Source organism: Siniperca chuatsi, linkage group LG9, assembly GCF_020085105.1.
Source record: "Siniperca chuatsi isolate FFG_IHB_CAS linkage group LG9, ASM2008510v1, whole genome shotgun sequence".
Taxonomy (NCBI): domain Eukaryota; kingdom Metazoa; phylum Chordata; class Actinopteri; order Centrarchiformes; family Sinipercidae; genus Siniperca; species Siniperca chuatsi.
This window is the reverse complement of record NC_058050.1, coordinates 16,906,558-16,933,652: the sequence shown is the minus strand read 5'-3', so window position 1 is coordinate 16,933,652 and position 27,095 is coordinate 16,906,558. Positions and strand designations below refer to the sequence as shown.

The 27,095-nt window shown below is 41.3% G+C and overlaps 3 protein-coding genes across 6 annotated transcripts; 1 reads left to right on the top strand and 2 right to left on the bottom strand.

Annotated features, from left to right (window-relative positions):
• Positions 1–805: 805 nt before the first annotated feature.
• LOC122882253 (glucocorticoid modulatory element-binding protein 1-like) lies at positions 806–11,729 on the bottom strand. Of its 3 annotated transcripts, none has more exons than XM_044209457.1 (11): positions 11,605–11,729; positions 7,914–8,055; positions 7,511–7,569; positions 7,023–7,144; positions 6,528–6,631; positions 5,756–5,940; positions 5,198–5,344; positions 3,056–3,193; positions 2,728–2,844; positions 2,444–2,649; positions 806–2,041 (listed from the first exon to the last, which is right to left on the bottom strand). In XM_044209457.1, exons 2-11 carry the CDS (start codon positions 8,036–8,038, stop codon positions 1,709–1,711), a joined length of 1,536 nt encoding a protein of 511 aa, XP_044065392.1. In that variant the 5' UTR covers positions 8,039–8,055; positions 11,605–11,729; the 3' UTR covers positions 806–1,708. The 3 variants fall into 3 exon arrangements, with proteins under 3 accessions (XP_044065392.1, XP_044065390.1, XP_044065391.1); XM_044209455.1 differs by lacking the exon at positions 11,605–11,729 and adding an exon at positions 9,294–9,967; XM_044209456.1 differs by lacking the exon at positions 11,605–11,729 and adding an exon at positions 9,114–9,285.
• On the top strand, positions 10,109–22,665 carry si:dkey-34d22.1 (discoidin, CUB and LCCL domain-containing protein 1). 2 transcript variants are annotated; one of them, XM_044209452.1, is made up of 15 exons: positions 10,109–10,294; positions 13,362–13,583; positions 14,319–14,456; positions 15,607–15,658; positions 15,748–15,820; positions 15,935–16,068; positions 16,201–16,238; positions 16,623–16,814; positions 17,348–17,460; positions 17,602–17,776; positions 17,893–17,985; positions 18,187–18,280; positions 18,706–18,743; positions 19,178–19,285; positions 21,689–22,665. In XM_044209452.1, exons 1-15 carry the CDS (start codon positions 10,192–10,194, stop codon positions 22,090–22,092), a joined length of 1,977 nt encoding a protein of 658 aa, XP_044065387.1. In that variant the 5' UTR covers positions 10,109–10,191; the 3' UTR covers positions 22,093–22,665. The 2 variants fall into 2 exon arrangements, with proteins under 2 accessions (XP_044065387.1, XP_044065386.1); XM_044209451.1 differs by having other exon boundaries at positions 19,175–19,285.
• Positions 22,405–26,217, bottom strand: si:ch211-79k12.2 (uncharacterized protein LOC568844 homolog). The gene is made up of 3 exons (XM_044209454.1): positions 25,992–26,217; positions 25,601–25,847; positions 22,405–25,512 (listed from the first exon to the last, which is right to left on the bottom strand). The coding sequence occupies exons 1-3, from the start codon at positions 26,016–26,018 to the stop codon at positions 23,972–23,974; spliced, it is 1,815 nt and encodes a 604-aa protein (XP_044065389.1). The 5' UTR covers positions 26,019–26,217; the 3' UTR covers positions 22,405–23,971.
• Positions 26,218–27,095: the final 878 nt, after the last annotated feature.

The window sequence follows — 27,095 nt, the reverse complement described above, 5'->3', positions numbered from 1 at the left end:
TGCACTATGATGAAAGTCATAGTATTTTATCAGCTGCCACTCATGACCCCTCACAAACAACTACATCTGCACAGGCAGTGTTGTGCATGAATTTATAATAACATATCATTACAGTTCTGAGGGAAGTTGTCAAAGGCTGGCTATCAAACCATCACTGTCTACCACATGGCCTTGGCGTGCGGCATGGTGCTTCAAAAGTAAATGAACAGAGAATCATGGGGCAGAAAAGTGCTGCTACTCTGCTATCTGTGAGTTAAAACTCTGAAGCATGGTGCACTACCAGCCACACACCAAACAGTGATATCACAAAAGTCGATTTCATTCATCTGTCAAATAGAAAATGATTGTTTGACATCGGTGATTGTTGTGTGACCATGAATCTGACATGCTTTTAAGGTGAACAGAGCAGCAGCCCTGTGTGATTTACTGCTGGATTACCCATTCAGTTCTGTGTTTAAAAGTTATTCACATCAGATGTTAGGTGAACCTGACTGTAAGAAAGATGAGTGAACTACCTGCATCTTACAAGTCTCATCAACAGTGGTGAAGTTACCTCTTGAGCACAAGTTCAAACACTGCTTCTGTTAAAATATCAAAGGTAAAGGTTTTTTTTTAAAATGTTTTATTATCTTTTAAGGTCATTTTGGACCATCAGTGTCAATTTCGTCATACTCTCATGTGCATAACATACTGTATTTTTCTCCTTTATATTTTGTCTATGATAAAGAGAAGGGGAAAAGTAAAGATTATGTATTTGCAGCACGTTAGTAAATAAACCCTGTTTAAAGCAACAGCACGTCAACAGTCACATTCACAACACTTCATTTATATATTGTTTCACTGTCAAAAATTAAGAATAATCTATTGTTCAGACAGTGATTGTCTGGTGCATAGATCTTTGGCAGGTCTTAGGCATTATAACAAAAGCCTAAATACAAGCCAGAGTGAGATATATGTCACAAAATCCAAATTATATCAAATTCGACTAAATACATATTTTCAATTACAAATAGTCTTAGAAATTAATTATAAAAGTATGAGGAAAAATTTGTCACAAATACATGAAAAAGTTAGAAAATGTTATCAAGATCATAAATACAACTAAATATTATATTTACAGACATCTGACAGCAATTAGGGCTATGATATAAAGATTATTTTTATTATCAATTAAACTTCTGATTATTGTTTCGATTGCTTCTGGTCTCTCAAATATCAGAAAATAGTAAAAAATGCCCATTGCAATTTCCCAGAGCCCAGAGTGACGTCTTCATATTGCCAAACATTACAATCTTTGTTCGAGCAACAGTCCAAAACCCAAAAGTAAGACTAAGAAAACCAGCAAATATTCACATTTGAGAAACTGGGACCAGTGAATGTTGGGCAATTGTGCTTAGAAAATGACTTAAACGATAAACCGATTATCAAAATTGTTGCCAACTAATCAATGAATCGACTAATCATTTCAGCTCTACTGTATTTTGAATTGTTGAAAAGTTAGAAAAGCATGTCCAAAATGCTCTTCTTGAATGTCATTTACAACTTAATTGCAAGAACAAATCTGCGCCTGTAACACCGCTGCAGTAACCACAACTGAAGTAACCACAGTATAAATATGAGCATACAAGAAGTTTGACTAAGTAACGTTTTTGAATCTTTTCCCCTTTTAGTCTTCAGGTCTCACTTAGTCCAGCTTTGGGATCGTCTCTCATCCTAACTTACTTTTATTTTTGTTTGATGCCTTTCTTCCTATAACCACCTTTTCAATGTCATGCAAGCCCTCTGTCTCCTCTGCTTCCTCACTTCTAAGGTGAGAGTCTTCTTGAAACTTAACAGTCCTCTGCTCAGGCTCTTTGTGGATCCTTGAAATGTCCTCTCTGTCCATGTTCTCCTGTCCAAGCCTGTAAAGCTTCTCCTGGTTCCCTGTCTCACTGAGCTCATCTCTCTCCAGGGTCTCCCTGTCTGTCCTGCCAGCTCGGTGATGGTGGCACTGGCCAGCGGAGGCAGAGAAATGGGTGAAGGGCTGAGGGTTGATGGTGAGCTAAGCACAAGATAATAATAACTTTATTTATATAGCACCTTTTAACTTAGACAGAACTTAAAATATAAACATGATCAAATAATTTAAATAATTACAACAAATACTATCAGATTAAGAAAAAGCCATACGATGAAAGTGAGTCTTAAGAGATTTAAAGGAGGATACCGTGTTTGCCTGCCTGAGATCCTCAGGCAGGGAGTTCCACAGCTGAGGGGCCCGGACTGCAAAAGCCCGGTCACCTTCAGTGACAAGTTTTGGAACCATAGGTAGGGCCCTGCCAGAGGATCTCAAGCAGCGATCAGGCTCATAGGAAGTTAGCAGATCACAGATATAGGCAGGAGCCTGACTGTTCAAGGCTTTAAAAACAAGCAGTAAAATCTTAAAATCAGTTCTGCAACTCACAGGTAACAGGTAAGATGCAGCAGATAAACCGGTAACAGAGAGAGGCTGGATCACTGGGCTTGTTTTGACAGGGGACAGCAAGTTGTGGGTTTGGTTGTTTGACGGGTTGTGAGACTGAGGTTGTAGGTGTTTCAAGGATTTATTTTTGTAGGAGGTGCTTTTATCACAACCCTGCTTCCTCCGGTCCTCCAAAATATCATTCAGCACTAAGAAAAAAAGGGGTTTAATTAGTTAGTACAATCCACTGGGATATCACTGTATGTTGTCTTCCACAGCTTTCTCACCAAAAACATTGTTATGGGTTTTGTTCTCTTCATCCTGGCTGCGCTTCAGGTCCAGAGCTTGCTTCACTGAGTCTAAAAGCCCAAACATCTTACACAGGGAATTAAGTATGACGGCATCTGACAAGACAAAATAATCAAAAGTCATCGTGTCCACATCAAATCAATCAAAAATCAATGTCCAATCATTTCCTTCTCAAACCAGATTTATGTGGTGGAGCCATTTTTTAAATTTGATTTACATTTTTTAAACCTGGCTGACATTTGACTAAATTTAAAGCAATTATTTTCACAGTCCAGTGGTTAGCCGGGTCCCACTGTGGGAACTCACCTGTCTCCTGCAGGTTGGCCTTCTCACTGCGATCCTCCACTCCTTTTAGAGTGGCTAATAATTCAGTCTGGAGACCGGACAGGACCTCCCCCATCAGCCCAGAGTCTGCAACACCCTTCCACAGGCTCAATACTCCATCTAGAGAAGGTCAATTAGGTGGGACATTATTATGATATGTGGGGAACTCTGTGTATGTGTGTTTGTTTGTCTTTTCATTTAAAAATGTGCCACAGAGAAGTAAGAGAAACTGGTCTAGGCACGATTATAGAGGTGATCTGTGTATGTATGTATTCCTATGTGAGCTGTGGAGTTGGATAATAAAAGAGATTGGACTCAATGGGAAGAAAAGGCAAAGCAAAATAAATAAGACATGTGGGTTAAATGAGATGGAGTATGGAGGCAGGGAAATGTCTGGAAGTGAGATTTGAGGAGAGTTAAAGGATTGAAAGAGAGTAATAAATTGAGGAGGGAACCATAGGAAGAAGTGTCAGGGTTGGAAACAATGAAAAAAAGATATAACGAGATAGGAAATGGGAGAGGTGCAGCACTTGGAGGGAGGATGTTAAATGGGTGATAGAGGTAGAGAGGAAAGAATAGGAAAATGGGTTAGAAAAGAGGTGCTCAGCGAGGAGAGAAAGGAGGACAGGGCAGATTGGAGGGAGACTGAAAAATGACTTGGGATCTGTACAAAACTGAGCAAAGCAGAGGTTGAGTATATTAGAGTGATGAAATGTCAGAGGTGCTTGATATCTCATCTTGCAAGAAATGGGTCCACTTTCACGTTTGCTTAAATGTCTGTCAAGATAAATGCAATATGCCCACCGAAAATATTCCAAAACTCATTTACAGCTACCTGAAGCTGAATTTGTGTATTTCTCCACGTTGGGAATGTACACTGACGGAAAGAAAGACATCTCTGGAGATAGAGGAGCATAGCTATAGGCTGAGTATGTTTACTGAGAGTTGTCAATTTGTTTTAAGCCCTGTGACAAGCAATACCGCTTGTGCAGTGAGGCACTGCAATTTGCCATTCACACAAAAGATCACTTGAGGCTACGTTACCGACTGTGGTCCAGCTGGAACAATGCCTAATCAGGTCACCTTTAAAAGCCCTTAATCAAAGCTTAGGTCCCCACAAGAAAAAGCCGCACTTAGAAATGTCAGATGCCGTCCAGGGTAATGTAAAAGGACGTGACTCTCTGCCTGCCAGTGGTCAGCAACTTTTTAAGACCAGTCTGCAGGAATCCCACAACTGCAGATTCAGAGGTTTGTTGGCTCAATGTATCAAAGGTGTGAGAGGCGTGACACAAAGGACGGTAGACTGATGTTAATATTCACACTTGTCATTGTTTTTCTGTTGTTTTTTTATTTATTATTCATGCAGTGAAATTGAAATTTAAGTCTGAATGTTGCATTTCTTTTCCTCATCAGTTAACAGTTTTATCCATCAGTTATACAGTGTTGCAAAAAAGGGCCATCTCCTTTAAAGGAGATGAATGCGTGGCCTCTGGAGGACTGAAGGTCAGTGGGCTGAATCTGTGCCTCCTCCCATAGTAAAAAAGGTAACATAAGCTTTCCAAATTTACCTCCAGGATATTTCCCTTGGTCAGCCGACAAAGTGGTTAACACCAGAAGTAAATGCAACTTCCATGATTCCAGAGTTTACAGTGGAGGTTATAACATATCACTTGATAGACATTTGGTGGGTAGACACGTGACTTCCACGTGCCCCACGGGCCAATACAAAACTGCAGCATACCACTGGATTACAAAGCTTTTAAACAGAACATATACCCATTGGCTTCTCCTATTAAAGCCACAGTGGAGCACTGCAGATGAGTAGTTTCGTGCTGTGTACGATATTGTGCAAGCAACTACTGTCAAGACATTTTGTTGGTAGATGATAATTATTTGCATCATATATTATGCAATGGATGCTAGGCTAGGCTGAAGTATAGAAAGGGCTCTTATTTTGTTGTTGTTTTTTTTTTTTTAAATGTCCAACAAATTGTCCATGGATTCAGCCTTAATAGTCACTATATTTGTCCTATCACCCAACCCATTTCTTTTTCTCCATTCCCACTCTTCCTCATCCTGTTCAGGCTGTTTGACAAGCACCTGTATATCCTGTCTTATATTTACCAGGTGTATCAGCCCTCTTTCTCTTTGCAGCATGTCCATTGGCTGTTGTGGGCTTTACAGGCCGGGCTGGACCAGGGTTCCACTCTGCTGTTGCGCTGAACTTCTCCAAAGGCTCTTCTACTTCTACTGCATCAAGTACATCCTCTCCTGAAGTGACCACAAAAAGGGATATACTGTAAATAGAGTGCATAAACATCTCATATTGCCATTGAATGTGAGTAGGCAGAGGGGAGACTGACATGGAAATCCAACAGTTTTTTCCCAGATTGTCATATAGATATTTTTTTCTGTGCAGTGATTACTCAGATAGGAAAGTGGTGCATTATTAAAGGTATCTGACTGTTCTTAATGTTCAGGTCATTTCCTAATTCCTTATTGTCCTTGAGCTCCAACAGCATGCATCAGAAATTACTATTCTTGTTTCATTATTGCAGATAAATGATAGCCAGGTGTCTTCAAAAGTTTTTATCTGCATCATCACATTGATATGGTAAAAAACAGCAGCCCAAAGCATATGTGGGAGAAAAAAACATCATGTAAAAGCCAACTGAAATCTACCTGTCAGGGGAGGCACCTGTCCTCCAAGAGAGTCGAGAGCCAGACATGACGGGCTCGGCTGCACTAAGGTCCCTGGAGGAAGCCGCGTGCTGTTGATCAGCACATCGAATTTGGTGCTGCGGCAGGTGTTGCTGCACACAGTGTCATGCTGGTAGAAATCTATCTGGCCGGAGTCCATCATTTTCCTGCGTGGAGTGAAGCAGATTTAAAAGAACACTACAGAGGAAACATTTTTGTTACAAAGCTGCAGAGGGGTGTGAAAGAATGGATTGAATTTGTTAAACAATACCGATAGCTTCCCAGAGGTTGGCCTGACACAAAGCCCATTGATCTGACCTCTAGAGGAATACAGATGAAAAGAGCAGATATTGCTTATTGAGTTGGTATATTGACTCACTGTAACACCAAGAACAAGTGCAAACACGATAAATGGGTGAGAAGTATCAGTCAGCAGCTTGCTTGTGTGTTATTTGATCCTGCTATCATAATAATGCTGCTTACCGACTACCTCTGGAATGTTCTGGCAAACCCCAACACAGACAGACTCCACGCAAGTGCAAATTATATGAATGAGATATGGATATGATGCTGACTGCATTAGATTGAGGTGTTTAAAGTCTGACACTTTAACCTCAACACAAAAAAGTAATACGAAGGACTCCCTTAAAGGTCATTCAGATTTACAGTTAGCATACATGTCTCTCCCCAGCAGCTATGAGGAAGAGGACACACAAACAAATAGTGCTTTTTTTCTTTATTTTCATAAGGCTACCTGAGCATTACCCCTCCCAGTCTGATGGCCCTTTTCCAGTCCTTCAAAGTGGCTTTCCCTGCCAGGTGTACAAACTGCTTTGGGCTGATGAGCTGGTCATTGAACTGTAAGAGAAGAAGACAACACAATGTATGTGTAAGAAAGCCATTATAAGTATGTGGAGAGAGGAATGAGACAGATATGACAGGCAAGATGTGAACATAATCGTGTCTGGTTGAGTGAGGAAGGTTTAACTAAGGCATTCTATATTATTGATAAATGAATAATTCACCAATTAATTTTTTTTTATATTATTTTTTGGCATTTCTGCTATATTTGATAGTCACAGTAGAGAGAAAGGAAAGGCAGGGGAGAGAGAGCGGGGATGACGTGCAGCAGTGCTGGGGCCGGATTCGTAAGGACTCAGCCTTGATACATGGTACGTGCTCTACCAGGTGAGTTACCGGGGTGCACAATTTACCACCCCTTGATCACACTAGTAAGTAATCAACTTACTTTGACACATCTGACATTGATTCCAGGGCACACAAACTTCTTAAACAGTAGAACCGCTCTGCTGTCTCCACAGGTGATGGGGTAGCCATACTCTATCTCCTCTCCTTCTGCTTTACTGTCTTCTAAAAGATTACAAGCCAAAAACACAACCACTTGCGGCAACAGTGTGGAATTTTACGATACACTCAACAGCAAAACACTAAGGTTTATTAATCAAAGTATATTTAAGTATATTGTATCCACAACAATAGGAATGTAGGAATCACGTGACAACAAAATCAAAAGTCCATCATCGCACCTCAGGAGGTTTATCAATATTCTTCAATAATTCATATTTGTTAAATAACAGTGCAGCTTGAAGTACACTGTGAGATATTCATTAGTGCACATAATACATCCATTGTATTCAAAAGTTATTGATTTTATATGCCTTTGTGTGTGAGTAGTTTAATGTCAGCAGTGAAGGTATATGTCTCTGTGTCACGTACCATGATGTGTCTCTATGGCCAAGACTGTAGTACCAGTGTCAGCAATGTCATCATTTACCCTGCAGAGGGCGACAGATTCTCACATTTGACAGAATAATAATTTCATGCCAGCTGAGAGTTGAATAGTTCTGAATTTAACAGCAAAATATTTGAATAGCCACTGCATGTCGAGCCTTTCTGAAATTCAAATGCTTTTCTTCTTCTCCACATAGCTTACAGTTGTATTCTTTGGTTTAAGCCTGCATTAAACTGAATATGAACAGCATTGATGTAGAATGTCATAAGATTTGCTTAACATAAGAAAAATATGTATTATCTTGCTAAATATCTATCTGCCTCTCTATTTTGTCACACAGCAAATACAAAACACCTATTGGCCCTTTAATGATATAAGCCATGTTACCCATGCCGGACGGGCTGCAGATGCAGGATGACTTGAGTATTATGGTTGTTGCCACTGGATGCCCCTTCCTCTTCCTTCACCGTCGTGAGATCCCCTGAAGACACAGCGACCTCAGCACCCGCCATCCCCCCTCCCCACAGAGCTGCACGCAGAGAGGGCCGAGCACACATGTTAACATCCAGATCACACACATGCATGCAGTGATGCTATTTAATGCATACACAAGTCAATGAAAGCCTCCCCCAACAGTCTTTTCTGGCATGCAACTGTCATAGAAATGAATCCATAATGGGCTTTAAATGACATAATCCTCACACAGGCAGGGTTAGGGTTCTTATATTGCTGTTGAGAATGCACATGAATATCCTAGATAATGGGACAAAAGCTTACAGTTTTAACTAAAACCTGGGTTATAAGGCCTGAATTGTAAAAATGGTGCAGCAATATAATAGCCACAGTGGACTCAACAGGTAAAATGTCCTGTCATAAATGGTTTTTTGTGTGTGTTATGCAGCCTTGTTGCATTTAAGCCACTACTTTTGCCACAAATATGATACCAATAAAAGACCTGTTGTAATTTGCAGGAGTGTCACAGTAAGCAAATCATCAAATTCCAGTCGATGTGAGTCTCCAGAGACAGTTATTTATTTGTGTCTGCTATCATACTGTTAAGTATATATGTAGTCTATCCTATACAATTTCAGAGAAGGTTACAGTTAAATTGTGAACTATAAAGTAAGTGCTTGTCCTTAATTACTGGCAACATAGGTGTTGACAAATATACAGCATATAAACACATTTTAAATGGGTCAAATGTGAATAAACTGTCCACTGGACTACTATCAATGGTCATTAGGACCATTTCCCCCTCGGTAAACAGTTACAGGATAACAAATAATAAGTTGACACTGCATTCATTCTAGTATGATTCTGTCCATAATATTCTTTCAGTCCTACACAAGCAGCAGCTGAGGCGTTAGATACACTGGGCGACAGTATCACTAGCACAGAGAGAAATGGAGGAGAAATTAATTTACAAACTGTGTGTCAGGATAAATCCATGGTAGAGAAACAAAACAGGCAACCTTTCCATGCAGTGAAGAGCAGACTACAATAAACTGAGCAACATATTCCACACTATATCAAGTAGCCCTTGTTGGATCACCAACTCCTACACGGACAGTTGCGTGCCTTACTCACCCTCCTTCACCCACTCAAACTGACGTCTGTTGGTGCGGCAGCACGCACACCCCGGCCAAAACGGTGCGACGGCGCGCGCTCCTCTTCCACAGAGGGTGCACAAAAACCCACCGGGTCTACAACAAAGGTCTAAAACACACTGCCTCCTACTTTAAAGAATATTGTCATAGTTTTAATTACCGTTTTACAGCAGGGGATAATTCATCCTCCGCTTGTCGAAGAGGCACCAGAGCATGCGCCGTGCTGCTGCGTTACACTTCCTGCAGTGAAGGCAGCATTTGCCTGAGAAGCATCTGTTCCGCTGTCACGAGAAGCGGTTAGTTCGCACGCGATGTGTAAATCGGTCAAACTGCATGTGTGCGAGTGCACGGCTCGGTTTGAGCCATGGCACTTCATACGTTGAAAGATTTCAAGCTTCAGAAACATGTTTTCCACCCCAAATGAAGTGGTGTTTTTTAAATGGACGCTTCTCTCTTGGTCGGTTGTAGAGTCAACAACACTATATTGTTTCAGTTGCCACTTGTGTGGCCTAAGATTGGTCGATTTGTCGTGCAATAAACGCTGTTCGAAACAGTTGCGTGTTGTATTGTTGTTGTTGCCTGTATGTCACCAGAAGGTGGCAGGATTTGCACTTAGAGCGAGGAAAGAAAAGTAAAGTTAGGTGTGTCGATAAGTCGCACAGACAAGAAATTTCGAAATGTTGGTCTTAACCTTATTGACTTTTGAACGCATCATTTCACCTTTTGCCCTTTCGAATTCGTGAAATAGCTATGGATAGATAGCAATCTGAGATCCAGGTTCAGTATTGACATCTTAGCAAACGAGAGAAAATCATTAGTATCACTGCCCGTAGCTGGTCTCAGATCAGCACACACCTACAAATCAGCCCACCCCTATTTGGGAATGGAACGCTTGGGATTCTTTGATTGACACTCGCGGAGAACCAATGACAGGTCGAGTTAACGTCCCGTGGCCAATAGTAAATATTCAGTACGTTATACTATAACTTTTTACTGAAGCCAGAAGCACGAGCCATCGGGGCTTGCACCTTATTTTTTCATGCGGAGCTCTGGAAATCATGCTCGCAAAGTGCGAAAACATTCGGGTTGCTGTGAAATCTTTTATTACCGGTCTCTGGATCACTTTTAGCGTCTGTACCGTAGGTGTTCACGGCCAGGAGGGTAAGAAAAAGCCTATTTTATAGACGCTTTTGATAAGATAAAGAACGGACGCGAGAGTGTATTTCAAACGTCTTGTTAGCTTACTGCAGCTACTACTAGTTACTCCTGGTCACGAGCAGCTAAAACAGATTAATTGCTAGTTTATTTTTCGTATGTTTTTGTATGTAACGTCAGTGACATTGTTTAAAAGCAGACGTGCGCCAAGCAGCAATAACCAACAGGCATGAAAAAAGGGAGAGTTCACCCCCAAATCAAAAATACATATTTTTTCCTCTTACCTGTAGTGCTATTTGTCCATCTAGATTGTTTTGCTGTGAGTTGCCGAGTTTTGGAGATATCGGCCGTAGAGATGTCTGCCTTTTTGAATATAATGGGACTTTATGTTACTCGGCTTGTGGATTATCTTGAGTAACCGAGTACCTCAACCTAAGCTAGTCGTTAACATACAAACGTCCTGCTATCGTTTACTAAATTTTACATCGGCAGCTAACTGATTTCATCGTTACCTAGGAGTGTTTTCTGTAATGCACAAGTTTTGACATGCTCTGCTGTCAGTTCTAAAAAATGATAATTAATATTCGTCTAATTATACTGTAGGTCAGTGGCGAAATACTGTATTTCCAGTTGAAGTAGACGCAAAGCTCGACCATAGGATGTCATGGTAGCATTTTTTTACATACTCTTTCCATGTGCATGTTTACCTACTGATCCCAGCTATCAGCTTACCTTTCCCACAGTATTTTTTTCAGAATCGCAGGCAAGTCCATGTGCAGTATGAATCACAGTGACCATACATATACACAGACAAATAGAACAAACAATTTACTCCCCCGCAGACTGTGACTTTAGCACTCAGCCATACCACAAATCTGTTTTGTTGTTTTTGTCTGTCTCTGGGGCTTTGGTTTCCTCACATCGGAAGATGATTAAGCCCTGGATCAATTACTTATTCTGAATCACATTGTACATGTTGGCAAGCATGCAAAGAGCTTTGGTGGGGCCAGGGTATGGGGGGGAAACGTTTCAGCCTTGGTATTGTAACGTTGTGATTGACACACAAGACAGGATAAGGCAGTGTAGTGACAGGTAGCACAGGTGAGCATCCTGTCTGCTAGTGTGGACCTGTAAGGACCTGCCAGCAAAGCCTCAAGTGGAAAACAATGTCGCCAGGCTTCTTTTGATTGACTGTCTGCTATCCTGCCACCCAGTTCGACTCCAGTTTTCTGTAATTCACCTTCTAAATTTTCTAAACTGGTCAGAACAGGCTAAACACATATCCCTTTTCTGAATGAAGATAGAAAAACACTGGCCTGGAGACAGACTGTAGGTGAAAGGGTTCAGTGAGCAGGGGAGGATTACCAGCCACCCAGAACTTCCCCAGCATTGCAGCCTCTGTGGCCTCCCACCGGAAAGTGACAGATCCACGCTCTGTTGCCCACGGTTACAGTGTGTCGCTGTGGCATTTCCAGGGAATCCTTTGGGGACTTGAGGAGGGGCAATAACATCCACAGGTTTATGGTATTAGGAGCTGACGAGCAGTCAGGAAGTGGGGAAGGGGAACGGCTGGTGTGATGCAGGATGTGTGTGACACAGGCTGAGAGGAAGGTTATCCTCCTGTTTCCCCTCAACAAATCTCCTGGAGCCTTATATGGAAGACAAGGGCAGGGATGATGTGTAGGCTTAGATGGACCCTGGTGCCTTTTTCAAGTTTTGACCATTCTTGGAACACTTAACATTTTGGTTGTAAGTTTTGAGCCTGTCGCCCCCACAGCACTTATCTCTGTGTGACCACTGTGAGAATTTATTTATTTATTTTCTGCGACCCGCGGGGATGTTAGAGGACCTAAATATTTGTGTTTTCCGTTCCAGTTCGAGTGTTAGTCACAGCATCCTCAGGTCAGAGGATGTAATGAATCAACCGTCAAGAAAATTTTGTTCATAAGGAAAGTAATGCATAAATACAAAAAAAACCTCAAACTTTTGATCGATTTTCTTGCCTTTTCTCTCAATAATCTCTTTATATACAGAAAAAAGTACAGATTTTGTGTTTTAATCTTAAAAGAGTATGTTTTGCAATATATCCAGTGTACAGGTCATAGTCTTTGGAATACTTCCCTCACCGGCAGTTGTGTCATCTCACAGTTGTGATCAGAAGAGTATAAACATGCCCTGGTCTGCTGTGCATGTTCAGAAGAGACTTGTTACTCATCTGTCCTGAAATAGTGCATTAACAATGTCTTTAATATTCTGTGTATGGAATTAATGACGAATCTGTCTGCAGTTATGTGTTTTTGGCTTTATTTAAGCTTGAGGTGCTCAGTTGATAACTTTTATCCTGGCACAGATGTTTTAGAAGGGAAACTTATTAGTTAGTTATACTTTGATATCCATCAGCTGTGTGAGAAATAAATATTTCTTGTTAGTATCTGTAAACAGGACTGACAGTACATTGTACAGCTGAAACGAATAGCCAATTAATCAATCAGTCAATCAACAAATGATTAATAGGCAAACATTTTGATAATTGGTTAATTTTCTTTTATGTCTTGCAAATAGAAAATGTGAAAAATGCCAATAATTCACTAGTTCCAGCTTGTCAAACATGAATATATTTAGACTTCTATAATATTCAACTGAAAACCTTTTGGATTTTGAATTGTTGGTCAGACAAAACAAGAAATGTGAATATGCCAACTTGGAAATTGCGACGCACATTTTTCGCTTTTTTCTGACATTTTGAATAACCAAATGATTGATTGAGAAAATGATTGAATGATTGAAGTGCATTTTGTCTCGAAAACCTCCCAAGAATTTAAATTTTGTCTGTTACATTAATGATTTAAATTAAAAACACTAATAAATGAACTTTTGCTACTGTCAAATCTTCAGCCAGTTATTAAAAAAGTTGTTAAGTGATATAAAACATGAAGAATGACTCTCCTCATCAATTCCAGCAGTTATTTTTAAAGCGCCTCTTCATTAGAAAATGGTCTGCATCTAATTTTGGAATGAAACTCTCCCTTAACATCATGTCCTTATGTTGAATATACTTGTGGCTTTATTTCAGGTAATGGCTGTGGACATACAGTGCTGGGCACAGAGTCTGGAACTCTGGCCTCTCAGAACTATCCAGGCACCTACCCGAGTAACACCTGGTGTAAGTGGAGGCTTCGTGTGCCAGAGGGGCGTACGCTGCGACTGCTGTTTGGGGATTTTGACATTGAGGGCAGTCCGGGCTGCAGCAATGGCTCTCTTGTCATCACAAACAAGAACAGAGAACTTAGTCTGGGTAAGCTTGTTCACCGCTGACGCAATACAGTGTGTTTTTTAAATGCATCTCAGGTTGGTGTCTGATCACTGTGTCTGGGGCATTACAGAAGTGCTCTCATGTCTCCTGTGTTGATTCTTTTCTGAAATACCTGCTCATAGACTTTTTATATTCCATGTCATTACTGACATTCTCCCAGTCATGATTGTGGAATTCATTGCCGTTCCATTGACACATTGACTGAAGAGGCAAACCCAATTTCGCAACAGACACATGCACATCTTCCAACCAGGTGTATAAAGTTGTGCCTTGAGGGCATAGAAGTTTGACAACACACCAAAATTAAGTTGAGAGATTCAGGAGATATAAATATCCTGTTAGGCTGCCTTTTGTGTTCTATTGTTCAATTGTTCTGTTTTATTAACAGATTCCACAAAACCTGGCTCATGATTTTTATTTGGTTGTCTGTGCTGGGGAGGTGTTCTTACATGCAGATTTTCCATGTGACAGTCTACACGGCTGTGCTCTATATTATACAGGTGTAGGTGTGGAATACAAACATGACAGCACTAGTAGGGTTAGACGGACTTAAAATCATCTACATCTGTTGATATACGCTGACAAAGGAACAGACAATATTCCACTGTTCAAGAATGTAATTTGCGGTTTGTGCAGGCGTTTGTATACTTTATGCATTGGAAAGCAACATGTATTTGTGTTTATGTGGTTTTACAAATGTAGTTTGTGTGTTCACAGGTCCAGTGTGTGGGAAACTTGATGTATTACAGAAGAATGTAACACTTAAAAGCAATGAAGTGACAATAACCTTCAAGTCAGGCCCACACCGCTCTGGACGAGGGTTTCTACTGTCCTATGCTACAGACCAGTATCCAGGTATGATATTTGTAATTGGTTGATTACTATTTGTGAGTTGCTTACATGGTTATAATAAGTATATGAATGTTACTTATTATGTACATGTGTGGTCACATTGCTGTTCAGTTATTACTATTGTGTTATTATTGTAGCTGCAGCACGTAGAGCATGTTGCTCAGCTTTACAAATGCCTGATTTGAATAGAATTTCTAAAATTTGCTCATTTACACTGGTGTAATTTTAACACCAACGGCTGTTGTCCTTGTGCTTTTGCACTTGTCTGTTGATGTGTGGTTGTGAGTGCATGAGTCACTTCTTATTGGCATTCATCCTCCATCGCTGTCTTTGCTCTGGCGTGTTTGCTCAGAAAGCCTCAGTCGGACTCTTTCTCTCAGGCTGAATGGAATGAGGCCTCAGGCTTCAGTCTGTCGCTTGGAGTGGCCGGATTTCTTTTTCACTCCCCCCTCCTCTTCGTCAGCCCGTTAACCACTGCAAGGCCATCCCATGTTTGTTGCAACCCAGAGGCTGTTGATTTAGCAAGTCCACATATTGTAACTCTCTCTACCAATGCAACAATAGATTGTAACATGTGTACACTTATTTAGGGATTGAAATCCAGACTTAATGTTTCTGGATAGTAGAAATTAAATTACAAAATGATACATCATAGTTCTTCCTGTGTATCATTTTAATAACCATGTGGACTTGTTTGGGCTGAATGCTAGTCTATATTTAGAGATAGTTTCCTTTACTCTGGATGAAGTCATCCGTTCTGTACAGTATGTATCATAGTTTCCTGTTTTTTACTGAGTTGTTTATGAAATCCAGCAGTGTCTGGAGCTAAGCCCATGTTCAGACATACAAACCACTGTCTGTTAATTGTGATCACACGGGGACCATTCACTGTACTCGTGAACTGTGACAAAGTCACAGTAACAAAGGGCTTAGTCACATCAACAGTGATGACCGCTCAATATAGCACACTTAGAGCATGTCTCACACAGAATCTGTTTGTGTGTGGTTGAATGGATGGCGGGGTGGGGGGATTATGTAAGCCTGAGATACTGGATCCCACACCATACTATTCAAGCCAATACATACTATTTAAGAAAGTTGAATTATCTGGAGTGTTGATTATGATATATCGCTGTCTGTTTTGCTGTTACAGATCTCATTTCTTGTTTACAACGAGGATCTCATTTTAGCTCGCTGCATTTGAGGTAAGTGCTTGACCTCTACATTCTCCATAATAGAATCTGTTTCAGTAGAACAGTGAGTGTTTCTCACATGTTATTCTGCTGTTTCTCAGTGTGTACTGCCCTGCTGGATGTAAGAATGTCACAGGGGATGTTTGGGGAAACTCTGAACAGGGTTACAGAGATGTAAGTAAACCACATTTGGCCAAGCTGTATTAGACTTTTTTTTTCTTACTTCTGAGCACAAGTTATTCATTGAATTCATGTCTGAAAGTGCTCTGTGTGTCCCCTGTGCTACAGACCTCAGTCCTGTGCAAGTCTGCAGTCCATGCTGGAGCTGCATCTGACAGTCTGGGAGGTCATGTCACTCTGAATCGTGGGAGAAGTCTTACACTCTATGAATCCACCTTTGCCAATGGAATCCTCTCAGAAATGTGTGTCTGCTGTTATTGTATTCAAAATGAGAGATCACATTCATGTCATAGTGGCTGTTGTTGAGCTCAGATTTAGTTTATATTTGATTTTATGTGGATGTACTGACCTTTTTAACTGTCCTCTTGTGACAGGGGATCGTTATCTGAGAAGAAGCTGCTCTTCAGCAAAGGTACGAGCAAGACATGACATTTATCACTACATGTCGACAAAGGGCATACCCAGTGTTTTTGGATGTTGTAATCCACTTACTACAAGTAACACATTATTTACATTCCTGCTCTCCACTTCTCAATACATGCTGCAGTATTTTAGAAAAGTGATTTTCCCATCTTCCTGACATCCATTAGCTTCCATTCCTTTCATTATGGTATAAAAAAATCAACATCTTGATTTATGCAATTCATCACAGTGAACATGAATCTGCAAAAAATAGTCAGCAGTAAAGTATACATGATTTGTAGTCAAGTGGCCAATGTTGCTGTACATAAAAACACTCTGGGTTACTTAATGAACCACTTTCATTGGTCCCCCCTTTCCTCTGGTCCCCAAACAGAATGCAACAACATCCTGAGTGTTTCTGCTGTAAATGCCTCATCTTTCTGGGATAAAAACAGTCAAGAGCACACAGTGTTCTGGTCCTCCAGAAACATGGACTCTAGCCATGAGTTCCTACCCTGGGCAGCAGACGGTAATGATCCGAATCCATGGGTGGAGCTGGAGCTGAGTGATAGAAGCAATATCACGGGTAAAGATGTTAGAATTAGAATTTGTGTGTAAAATGTGCATATTTAAAAATATGTTTAATATAGTTTAACGGAGCTGTTTAAAGCATAAGTCTGAAGATATTCTATATTTGTTTTATTGTCAACAATCCCATGAAAAGATCAAAACCAACAATGAATTTATCCTAAAAACATGTGTGTATCCAAATCTTATGTATGTATGTATGTGTGTGTGTGGCGCGCGCGCCATAGACAACCATTGTTGTCCAAAAACTATTTAAAACACATCAATGAGCTACACTGTTGCACTGGCTGACATGTTCCTTCATTAAGATGAACATGGCCACAGTAATAAATTATTACTCAATCCCACATACTGCCAGAAATACTCGCTAGCACACCAATTGTGTATTAATCTACCACTGAAAATAGTCCCCAACAAATGCACTATTTACTGCTTTTTGAATAACGTTTGCTAAAAAATGTTAATGGCCACAGTGTCTCCACTTTCATCACATCTCAAATGTTGAGCTACAAAACATGTTGTTTTTTTCAGGAATAATAACAACAGGATCAAATGAGTACTACATAGAATCCTACATTCTTCTTTTCAGCAAGGACAAAAAGATATGGAAGCCATACAAACGTGCTCTGAGCAAAGAAAAACAGGTATGCATTGTACTGTACTGACTGATGTTCATTTGATGGTTCTTACTGAGGCCCCAACAGGGCTGATGTGGCAACTGAGTTCATACTGTGGGCTTCCTGGTGTTCTCTGTGAATAACTAACTTGGTTATTATGTCCCCCAGGTGTTTCAGGCCTATACTGATGGCCACCTCAGGGTCCTCAACAGCCTTTTTCCTCCTGTAGTGGCTCGGTTTGTCCAGTTACAGCCACTGAACTGGCATGGCCGAGCCTCAGCTCAGGTCCAAGTCCTGGGCTGTCCTGTTGCCAAGGTCACACCAAGGTCACGCACAGTCACTAGTGGGTATTCTCACTACTTATCCAGAATGAACTTGTTGACATGATCTGTCTAGCAGTGTGAATTCATGTCTGTACTCCTGATATTATGATGTCCTGTCCTGCTACTTGTCCAACAGAATCTCCATCCATCAAAGTAAACATGGGTACTCCCCACCCCAGCCCCACTCCTACCCCCACAGAGGGCCCAGTGTTAGTGGAGACAAGACTGAGTGTGTACTTGTATCACCTTCTAATTTCACATATGTGCAATGAGAATTAAATCAGCCTATTTTAGGAAGAATGCATGTCAGATCAGTAAAAACAATGTAATATATCCTCTCACATTCAGTGTTGTGTACATTGCAATAAACTGCATTCCTTCCTCGCACTTGTACAACTGTTTACTTACTCAGACACTTACTGTCCTGCAGGTTCTAGTCAGCCAGTAATAGTGGCAGTGGGAGTGGTCCTGGCGCTATTAATGTGCGCCAGTTGTTTGTTGGCAGGAGTCTGGTGGAAGCGAAGGTACTGTATTTTAATACTGTTATTAACTATTTGGAATGTATTTGTTTTCTTAGTACAGTTTGCGCACACTCTACATTCACTATAAAAAGCTATTATTTTATTCAAGTACTTTTGTTGACTGGCAAAGATACTAAGGTTGATGATGATTAGGGCTGCAACTTACGATTATTATTAATTCATCCGCTGATTTTAATTTATTTATTTTTTAATTAATCAAAATTTTTAGGGAGTTTTAAAATGTTTTTGCCTGAAAAATGGCTGAAACAATTAATTGATTAATGAAATAGTATTATTTTTCTGTTGACCGATTGATCGACCAATTGTTTCAGCTCTAGTGGTGATTCTCCAGTCATAACACACTTCAGAAACGGTATATAGTATGTTCAATACTTTAATGCTTCGTGTTCATCTCCTTTTCCATATAGGAAAAAAGATTCACAAATGAAGTACTCCTTACCCAAAAGTAAGTCAAGTGCTCTTTGATCATTTTTCAGTATTTTTTAAATCTTCTGCTAAAGGTCCAGTGTATAACATTTTAGGAGTAGTTATTGACAGGAATGGAATATATATATATATATATATATAAAAGTATGTTTTCATCAGTGTATAATCACCTGAAAATAAGAATCGTTGTGTTTTCATTACCTTAGAATAAGCTGTTTTTATCTACAGAGGGAGCAGGTCCCCTTCCATAGAGGCCGCCATGTTGCACCACCATGTTTCTACAGTAGCCCAGAACAGACTAACCAAACACTGGCTCTAGATAGAGCCGATAGGGAGTTTCGTGGCCACTGTAGTTTCTCCTACACGCTTGAAAGGGGAGGGTGATGCGAGCGGTATTCAAATGGTTGCAAACTGCAGCTCCTGACTGTGTGTGTGTGTTTGTGTGTCAAGTAGGTTGTCAGAGTTTCCAGGCAAAGAGTCTCCCCTGTCCACAGTCAGAGCTTATCTCCTACCCTCTGGAGCGAAATGTCCGTGATGCTCTACCTAGCCCTCCTCTTAATGGTGAGAAATATTTTATGATTTCTTACTTTTTTAACAGCGCACTGCTGCACCTCAGTTTTACTACTGTTATTATTAGCTGCTGCCTTTTTTGATAGCTTTTTCATTGCCCATTCAAAGTTTACTAGTGATCTCAAGTTGTGAGCTCTGCCTTCCCTCCTCTGTCTTTCCTGCTCTAACAGTCTCTGGCTTTAGTGGTCAGTTTGAGGAGCTCATGCTAGGCCTGACAGGCAAACAGCTCTCTCCATGGGCTGTCCATTCTTTCCCCCGGCCCAGCCCATCACCCAGTCGCAGTATAAACATTCCTTTCTTTGGTCCACGGAGCCTCTCTGAAAGAGACCCTTTAATTGGAGCTCGATAAAGGGCGCTGAGCCTACTCCCCCCCTCTCTGCCTCCCCCATCCCTTCCCCCAGCGAGGGAGGCCTTCACTGAGAGGTTCAGTGATAAACAGGACAGAGGGTCAAAGCTAAGACAATCAAAGCCCTCACTAAAGCCGGTCTAATTAAAATAGCTGTGGCTACGAGGGTCCCTGTGGGCTCTTGAGTAAGGTCTAGGCCTACCACACCACAGCATCTTCTGCGGGGGCGAAGAGTAGGGTCTGGTCGGCTGTCAGTGCTACACTGTCAGCCCCCGTCCCTGTAATTAGAGGAGACATTGTTGGTGGCCAAGCAGCTCATGCAGGGGCTCAACATTGGCCTGGTATGAGACTGCTACTGAGTAGAAAAGAAGAATTTCCCAGAAATTGCAGCGTAAGATGCAAATAAACAATTGATCCAAAAACAGTTTTTCCCGTTAGTGAAAAGATGCTGCTGTGCAATACAGTTAATGTTTTTATACCCATTTAATAACATATTGTTCTTCACAGTAATGGAGTATTAGTGGGGATGCACCAATATGTTTTAAAGCTCATAAAATGCCTGGTATTTCCTTCCCATATTGGCTGATCCTGATGCTAATATACATTTTGTAAGAATCTTGAAGATATAGAACTAAAATGGGTTAAGCTTTTCTCACATGCTTGTTTGAAAGGTGCGTAGAGGTTCATTCTTGACCTTGGAAAGGGATATACTGTGAAAGAATCTACTATACTGTGTGATACAGCCAAAAAGTTTGGGAATAGCTAAGTAAAGGTACTTTAAGGTAAATTAAATGGTTTAAAGATTATACTTCCTGGTTAATCTGACTTATATTAGGTGACATTGATGGATTGAATGAATGACTTTCATTTACAGGGGAAACTGGGATATACAAAATTAGTGTAACAAGTTGTAGTTACTTGTAATTGGCTTTGAGGTGGCTTTTAGAGTTGTTTTCCACAGCCCCATAATTGAGTTCTTGATGAAGGTTGTTAGTGTTCTGTTGATCTTGTACATTTCCAAGCATTCCAGTATCCATGTATTTGGCACTGAGTCATAGGCTTTCTTTCTGTCAATCCAGGCGGTGCACAAGTTGGTCTGTCTGGTCGACCAGTAGCTGGAGCTTGGCTCCCCTGGTATTACTACCAATTCCCTTCTGGGCCCTGTCCATGTAATGAGCCGTGTGCCTACTCATCTTAGCCGCTGTGATGCCTGACAGGAGCTTCCATGTTGTGCAGAGGCATTATTATTATTGTTATTGGCCGGTAGTGGATGGAATCGTTCCCTTCTGGGGATCCTTCATGATCAGGACTGTCCGTCCTTGGGTTAACCATTCTGGATGGGTCCCATCCATCAGCAGTTGGTCAGGATGTCAGGGCCTGGTGCTGTCCAGCATACCTGACACTTGGATGTCTGCCATTGTAATGGATCTTGTTCTGTTAGATTGCTGTTGTCTGTTCTTAGATCCACTTGGCACTGAGCATTGGTGTTATGTGATGCCTCCTTCTTCCATATGTTCTTCCAGTACTGTTCAGTCTCAGCCCTGGGTGGATCGGTGGAGAACATCCGGTTTTTGCTCCTGGCTTCTGCTTTTCCTGTGTATCTCTTCTTCTCTTGTGAGTCTTTGTTTGGCAGTCTCCAGTGCCTCAGATAGCCCTTTCTTCCTTGCACCTTTCTGTAACTCTGAGAGCTGACTAACTTCTCTCGTTGTTGCCTTGATCTTGGCCTCTAGCTTCCTCCTCCATGGGGGATAATGCTCTTTGTGGCTTTTGGTGTTCATCTTATAGCCAAGCATCTCTAGGATCACTGTTGCTGTGGCGTATATCAGCTCATTGGTCTCAGTTATGGTCTTTGTAGAGATAGTATGTAGCGCTGAATCTCAGAGTGTGGGGATGATAATATCTCCCCCCTGACCTGTCGTCATGAATATATATATATATTGTGATGATGATTTTAGCTATACCTATGCCAATGTTTGTTGCATCTCAAATTAATAGAAATACGATCTCATGCTAGTTTTGACTGATTTTTTTATTTATCATCTTTCCAGACTATGCCGAACCTGCTGTTGCAGCTATTGGACAGAAGGTTGGGTCAACATTTAGACCCTCCTCAGATGAGGGCTACACCACCCCCTTCACCTTCAGCCATTATGACACTCCTGGCAACCTGCCAGAGTACGCCGAGCCTCTTCCGCCAGAGCCTGAGTATGCCACCCCATTCAGTGAGCAGCCTTCTGAGTCACATGGACTTCCTATACCAGCACCTACCGCTGGTACCAGGACAACATCCAGCTGCGCTCAGTATGACTGCCCCTCACACAGGATGCTATCCAATGGCTACTGCACTCCTGCTCTACATGCCAATGGCCCACGACCAGTCAGTGTGGTCTATGCTGAGCCCAAGTCATGTGACTCTTTACTACAGAAGCACACATATGAGGAGCCTTTGTGAACACAGCAAGCTCAGACATGGAGAAAAAAAAACTCTCATGAGCTAAAAGGTGTATTGGGACCAGGGGTCCACTTGGGGTGATCTCAAGTGGACACTAAGCCAGACAGTGTTGTCCAGAGTGTACTAATGCTGACAGAGCTGAACTTCCAGTTGAGAAGTCACTTTGGACCACTATGCATATGAGTGTACACCACGCAGAGCACACAACAATCTGAGAGCCATATGGACACAAATATTTCCTCCCAGGAAGTATGTAGTTGTACAGTGGAAATATCCTGTGATGCACAAAGAAAATGCAGGTTCAGTCGCGTCTCAGAGATACTGTTTTTATTGATGAAATGTTTAATCACAAGCTGCACTTTCAAAAAACACATACAGTAATGTATGCTTCAGTCTATTTATGCTTCAGTCTATTTAACAGGTTAATGCAAAAAAAAAGTGGATTGAATATGTTACTTGTCCTCACAAAACATTGTATACACAATGTCAATGTATTTCAACATGTTTTGTAAAAAAAAAAAAACTTAAGAAGCACTATAAATGGTACACTGTAATAAAGTGGTTAAAATCGTTGCTATGATTATGTATAACCACTAGGTGGCTCTCATGAGCTTTAAAAATCTAACAACAATGGATTGTGTAATTATTTGTCTGCTGGTCTTCCATTTCTAACATACATAGTAAAGTAACAAACAAACACTGGTTTAAAATAAATGCTTGGATTATAGCATATCACGGAAAGGCACAACAGGCAAGGTGATGTTGTTCTTGAGCACAACTCACATTCCTCAACCAAACTCCAGAGGTGTTGTCATGTTTTTGCCCACCAGTCGATTTATTTTCCCTTTGAGGGGTTAAGAGTATCACAAAACCTCAACATTAAAAAACAATTCCAGTATGTGGCTGCCTTTTTTTGTTTTGCCATTATACAGCAACTTTCCCACAAGTGAGAAACACTTAAGTAAAATTGAATCTGTATTCTCTACTTAGATTATTTTTTTAACTTAATTTTCTTTGCCGTGCAAAGTCCATTGGATTTTCTTTGTTTTTGTATGGGACATATAGGTCTTAAACAGATTAAATTACTAAAGAACTTAATTTAAATAAACTGATATGACATTGTTGTCGTTCACACTGATCACTTTGGAGGAAAAATACAAAAGAAGAAGAAAACCAAAGAAGATAGAAAATTGTACTTTTTCCTATTACAAGGCATTTGGTATAATACGGGTCAGGTTGCAGTGGTAGTCTTTCATTACATCTGAAAATGTTACTAAAGACCCTCAAAATGTAATTTTCTAGAAATGCTTTGACAAGCTTTGTGGTGTCACATTTAGCGATTAACTTTCTAACCTCTTCCACTGCTGAATAAGGCACAATAAAACAACTGTATAAGAAAAATACTTTAGAAGTTGGCCTGGTGTGTTATTGCAGCAGCAAGGTGTTTAAGGTTATTTTAAAATAGACTTAAAGCCTGTAGCGGTGATGAATCTGCACAAACAGGCAACTGGATTCCTCACTGATAGAAAAATGTCAGCCAATCTGAAGTATGAACTTCTATCAAATCATAAATTAAAAAACCTTCTGTGAAAGGTGAAAACAGGCATGACTGACTTTTCGAAAATAACATACATAATCTCACCTTGAAATCCTTTAAGGTGTTTTTTCATTTGTAATTGGAAAAACTTAATTTAAGTCTATATAATAACTCGAAAAGAAGTAGGCCAACATCAAAGGCTTTTCAAATTGAAAAGAGTAATACTTAACTACAGAATATATTTCACACAAATACTTTCAACACTTAAAATGTTTTTAAACACTATTTACTCTGGTGTTTCGATGTCGTTTATGTTCAGCCTGTTGTAATGTACCAACAACATTAATTCGCTCCACTGTTATTGCGGGCCCTCTCGTTTGTGCTTAACTCTTTCCTCTGCGCCTCCTCCTCCTCCTCCTCCTCCTCTCTTCCCTCAGAGGAGTAGTGCATCAGAGTCTGGTGTCTGTTCCTGGACGGGGCATCCTTAAAACGTAGGCCACAGTCTTCACATGCATACAGAAGCCCCGCTCTGTCACTGCCTCGGTTTGCTCCCTCTGACTGAGATTTGCTCTCATTACCGCCAAGCAGAGCAGAGCCAGGATGAGCAGGAGAATCTCTGGAATTTGGAGCTGTATATGAGTTGCTATCTGAGCTGTTGGATGTATTTAGCCCAACGTCGGCTGGAGGAAAAGTCCTGGGACGTCCAGGTGGGTAACCGCAGCCTGCTGGTCCCCGAGGTGCACCCCCAGCTCCAGCTTCTCCAGCATGTTCGGGGGCCAGACCATGGACTGTGCGGTAGTGGAAGCGGATCCCGGAGCGGTTGGAGAAGCCTTTCCCGCAGAGGCTGCAGATGAAGGGCCTCTCTCCTGTGTGGATGCGGGTATGGATCTTAAGAGCTCCTGACTGGGTGAAACACTTGTCACACTGGCTGCAGTGGTAGGGCTTCTCCCCTGTGTGGGTCCTCTGATGGGCCCGGACCCCCGCCAGATGGGGAAATCCCCTGCCGCAAAATCCACAGGAATATGGCCTTTCACCGGTGTGAATGCGCCTGTGGATCTTCAGAGCCCCTGACTGGCTAAAACTCTTCCCGCAGTCGGAGCAGGAGTAGGGCCGGGCACCAGTGTGCACATTCAGGTGGATGCGGAGGTTGCTGTGCGAGTTGAAGGCCCTGCCGCACTCTGTGCAGAGGAAGCCGGATGGTTTGTGGGCGTGCTCAGAGCGCTGGTGCTGCAGCAACTGGGATGGCCTGGAAAAAGAGGCAGAGCAGTGCATGCAGGGATGTAGCAACAACATGGTCGTAGCCGCCCTACCTCTTTCCTCTTGTTGCTGAGTGTGTGTTTGTCTGGGCTGGTGGTGGCACACCTGAGTACAGGTAGGAAAGGAGCACTGGCAAGACAAGCAGGGAAAAGGGCCAGAGAGCTGTGGAGCTTGAGAGCGAGCAAGCTGGGGGCAGGCTATACAAGAGCTTACAGGACAGTGGTGGTGATGAAAATGATGATGGGCATGGGTGTGACAAAACGGGGAGTCCGTGCCTTCCTGGTGGCTCAGTATCTGAGTGCGGGTTTGTAGGCTGCGGTGGCAACACAAGCAGGGAAACATGGAGAGGTGGGACAAGGAACCCGAGGACGCTCTGGAAGGAGGAGTGTCTGAGTTCTGGTCTGGGCTCCGAGTCCCTCTGTCTGCCTCCCCCCTCTGTGGTCGGCTGGACGGCCTGGTCTCTAGCTCAGATGTCGTGGTGCTGCTTGGTTCCGTATCCAGTAAATGGTGGCATACTGCATCCGAGCGTGGTGGCGAGGACAAAGATTGTCTGGGTTTTAAAGTCTCAAAGGAAGGTGGAGAAGTGGAGTAAGGGCAGCCAGGGCAGGTGCAGGCAAAATGCACATCTAGGCATAAAAAAAACATGAATTACAATGAAATACTAAGAATCTTTAAAAGAAAATGATTATAGCAGTCCTCATAGTGAGCTCCAACCTTCTCTCCTGTCTCTGGCCTCTCCCGTCCTCTGGATCTGCAGGCCTGGCTCTGCCTCTGACTTGTCCTGGGCAGGTCGACTTTGCTGTGGAGGTCCAAGTGAAGCAACTTTGAACCCCAGAGCCTCAACACCACCAGCCATGCCCCACGCTGCATTTAGCACATCTGGCTGATCCTTCAAGGTGTTTCCAGATGTGATAAGGTCACCAATAAACTGATGCATCTCCATCCAGGAGCACTGACCATGCTGCAAGAAGTACAAGGCAGAGTCTGAATGCATTTGGTGTATGAATATACAAAATTCAAAACGCTTAAACGCTTAATGACTTTAGCTGAAAACATTGGTTCCCCTCAAAATCGACTGATTTAAATAACGGGATCGCCTACTTACAATGTCGCTACACTTGTCTTTGTCCATGAATTTAAACCAACGCTGATGTTGTCGCCACACCGACGGCTTAGCTTTACATCAACGATTTCAATATGTCAGACACTGAGGTTCCAAACAATTAACAACAAAAAATGCACATGTTCTTTATTACATCATTACATCTCTACCGTAGCCTACTTCCGTTAAAAAAAATTGGTCACGTAGCAGACATTGTATTTCCGGGTTCTTTAATCATGTGACAAGAGTTGTTTCCCCTCTTCTTTTCAGAAAAAAAAAAAAATTCACTTGAAGAATATAAAAACATGTGTAAACTAAACAAAAAGAATAGAATAAAGGAATATATATATATATATACATATATCTATAGATATCTATATATATATATATACACACACACATATATATATATATATATATATGTATTTATTAAGTATAAGGAAAGGTAAGGTATCAGGAAATTAGCATCTATGAACATGGTATTTGGCAAATAATTGGTAAGCTTATTTTTAAAAGTGAAAACTATGAAATCCCAACAGCATATTATGGTAATCGCTACAATTATTATCAATAATAAATCTAGCAACATCTTGCCTTGAGTTTGTTTTTGTTTTGTTTTTTCCAATTTAAAACAACTAATTTCCCCAAATTAAAGACGTTATGTAATCGTCACAGTTGGGCCATTATCACAATAAATAGACTCGCTGATTAAATGCCACGAGCACTACACAGTAAATCCCCATGGGAACAACAGACTGTTCTATTGAGCTCGCAATCAGGATTTTCTGTGTAATGGTAATGATCTGCTAAATATGATGGGATATCTCAGTGAAAGCAGGAGACATTTTAAAGGACAGTGTTCAAGAGTTCACCTTTCAGCTCAATATTTTGATCTACTTTCCAGTAAAATACATACCTGAATCTGTGGATGTATAGCTGTGTTTCTGAGCGTTCCTGTATAAGGAGAGCAATATCTCTATGTATACATGGTGCTTTGTAGTACTTTTTAAATGGCGTCAGTACTGTCATTCTCTACAGAGGATGTATGGTCTCTTTCATGCACACACACAAACACACAAGGCAGTCAATTAAGAATTAAAAAAACTG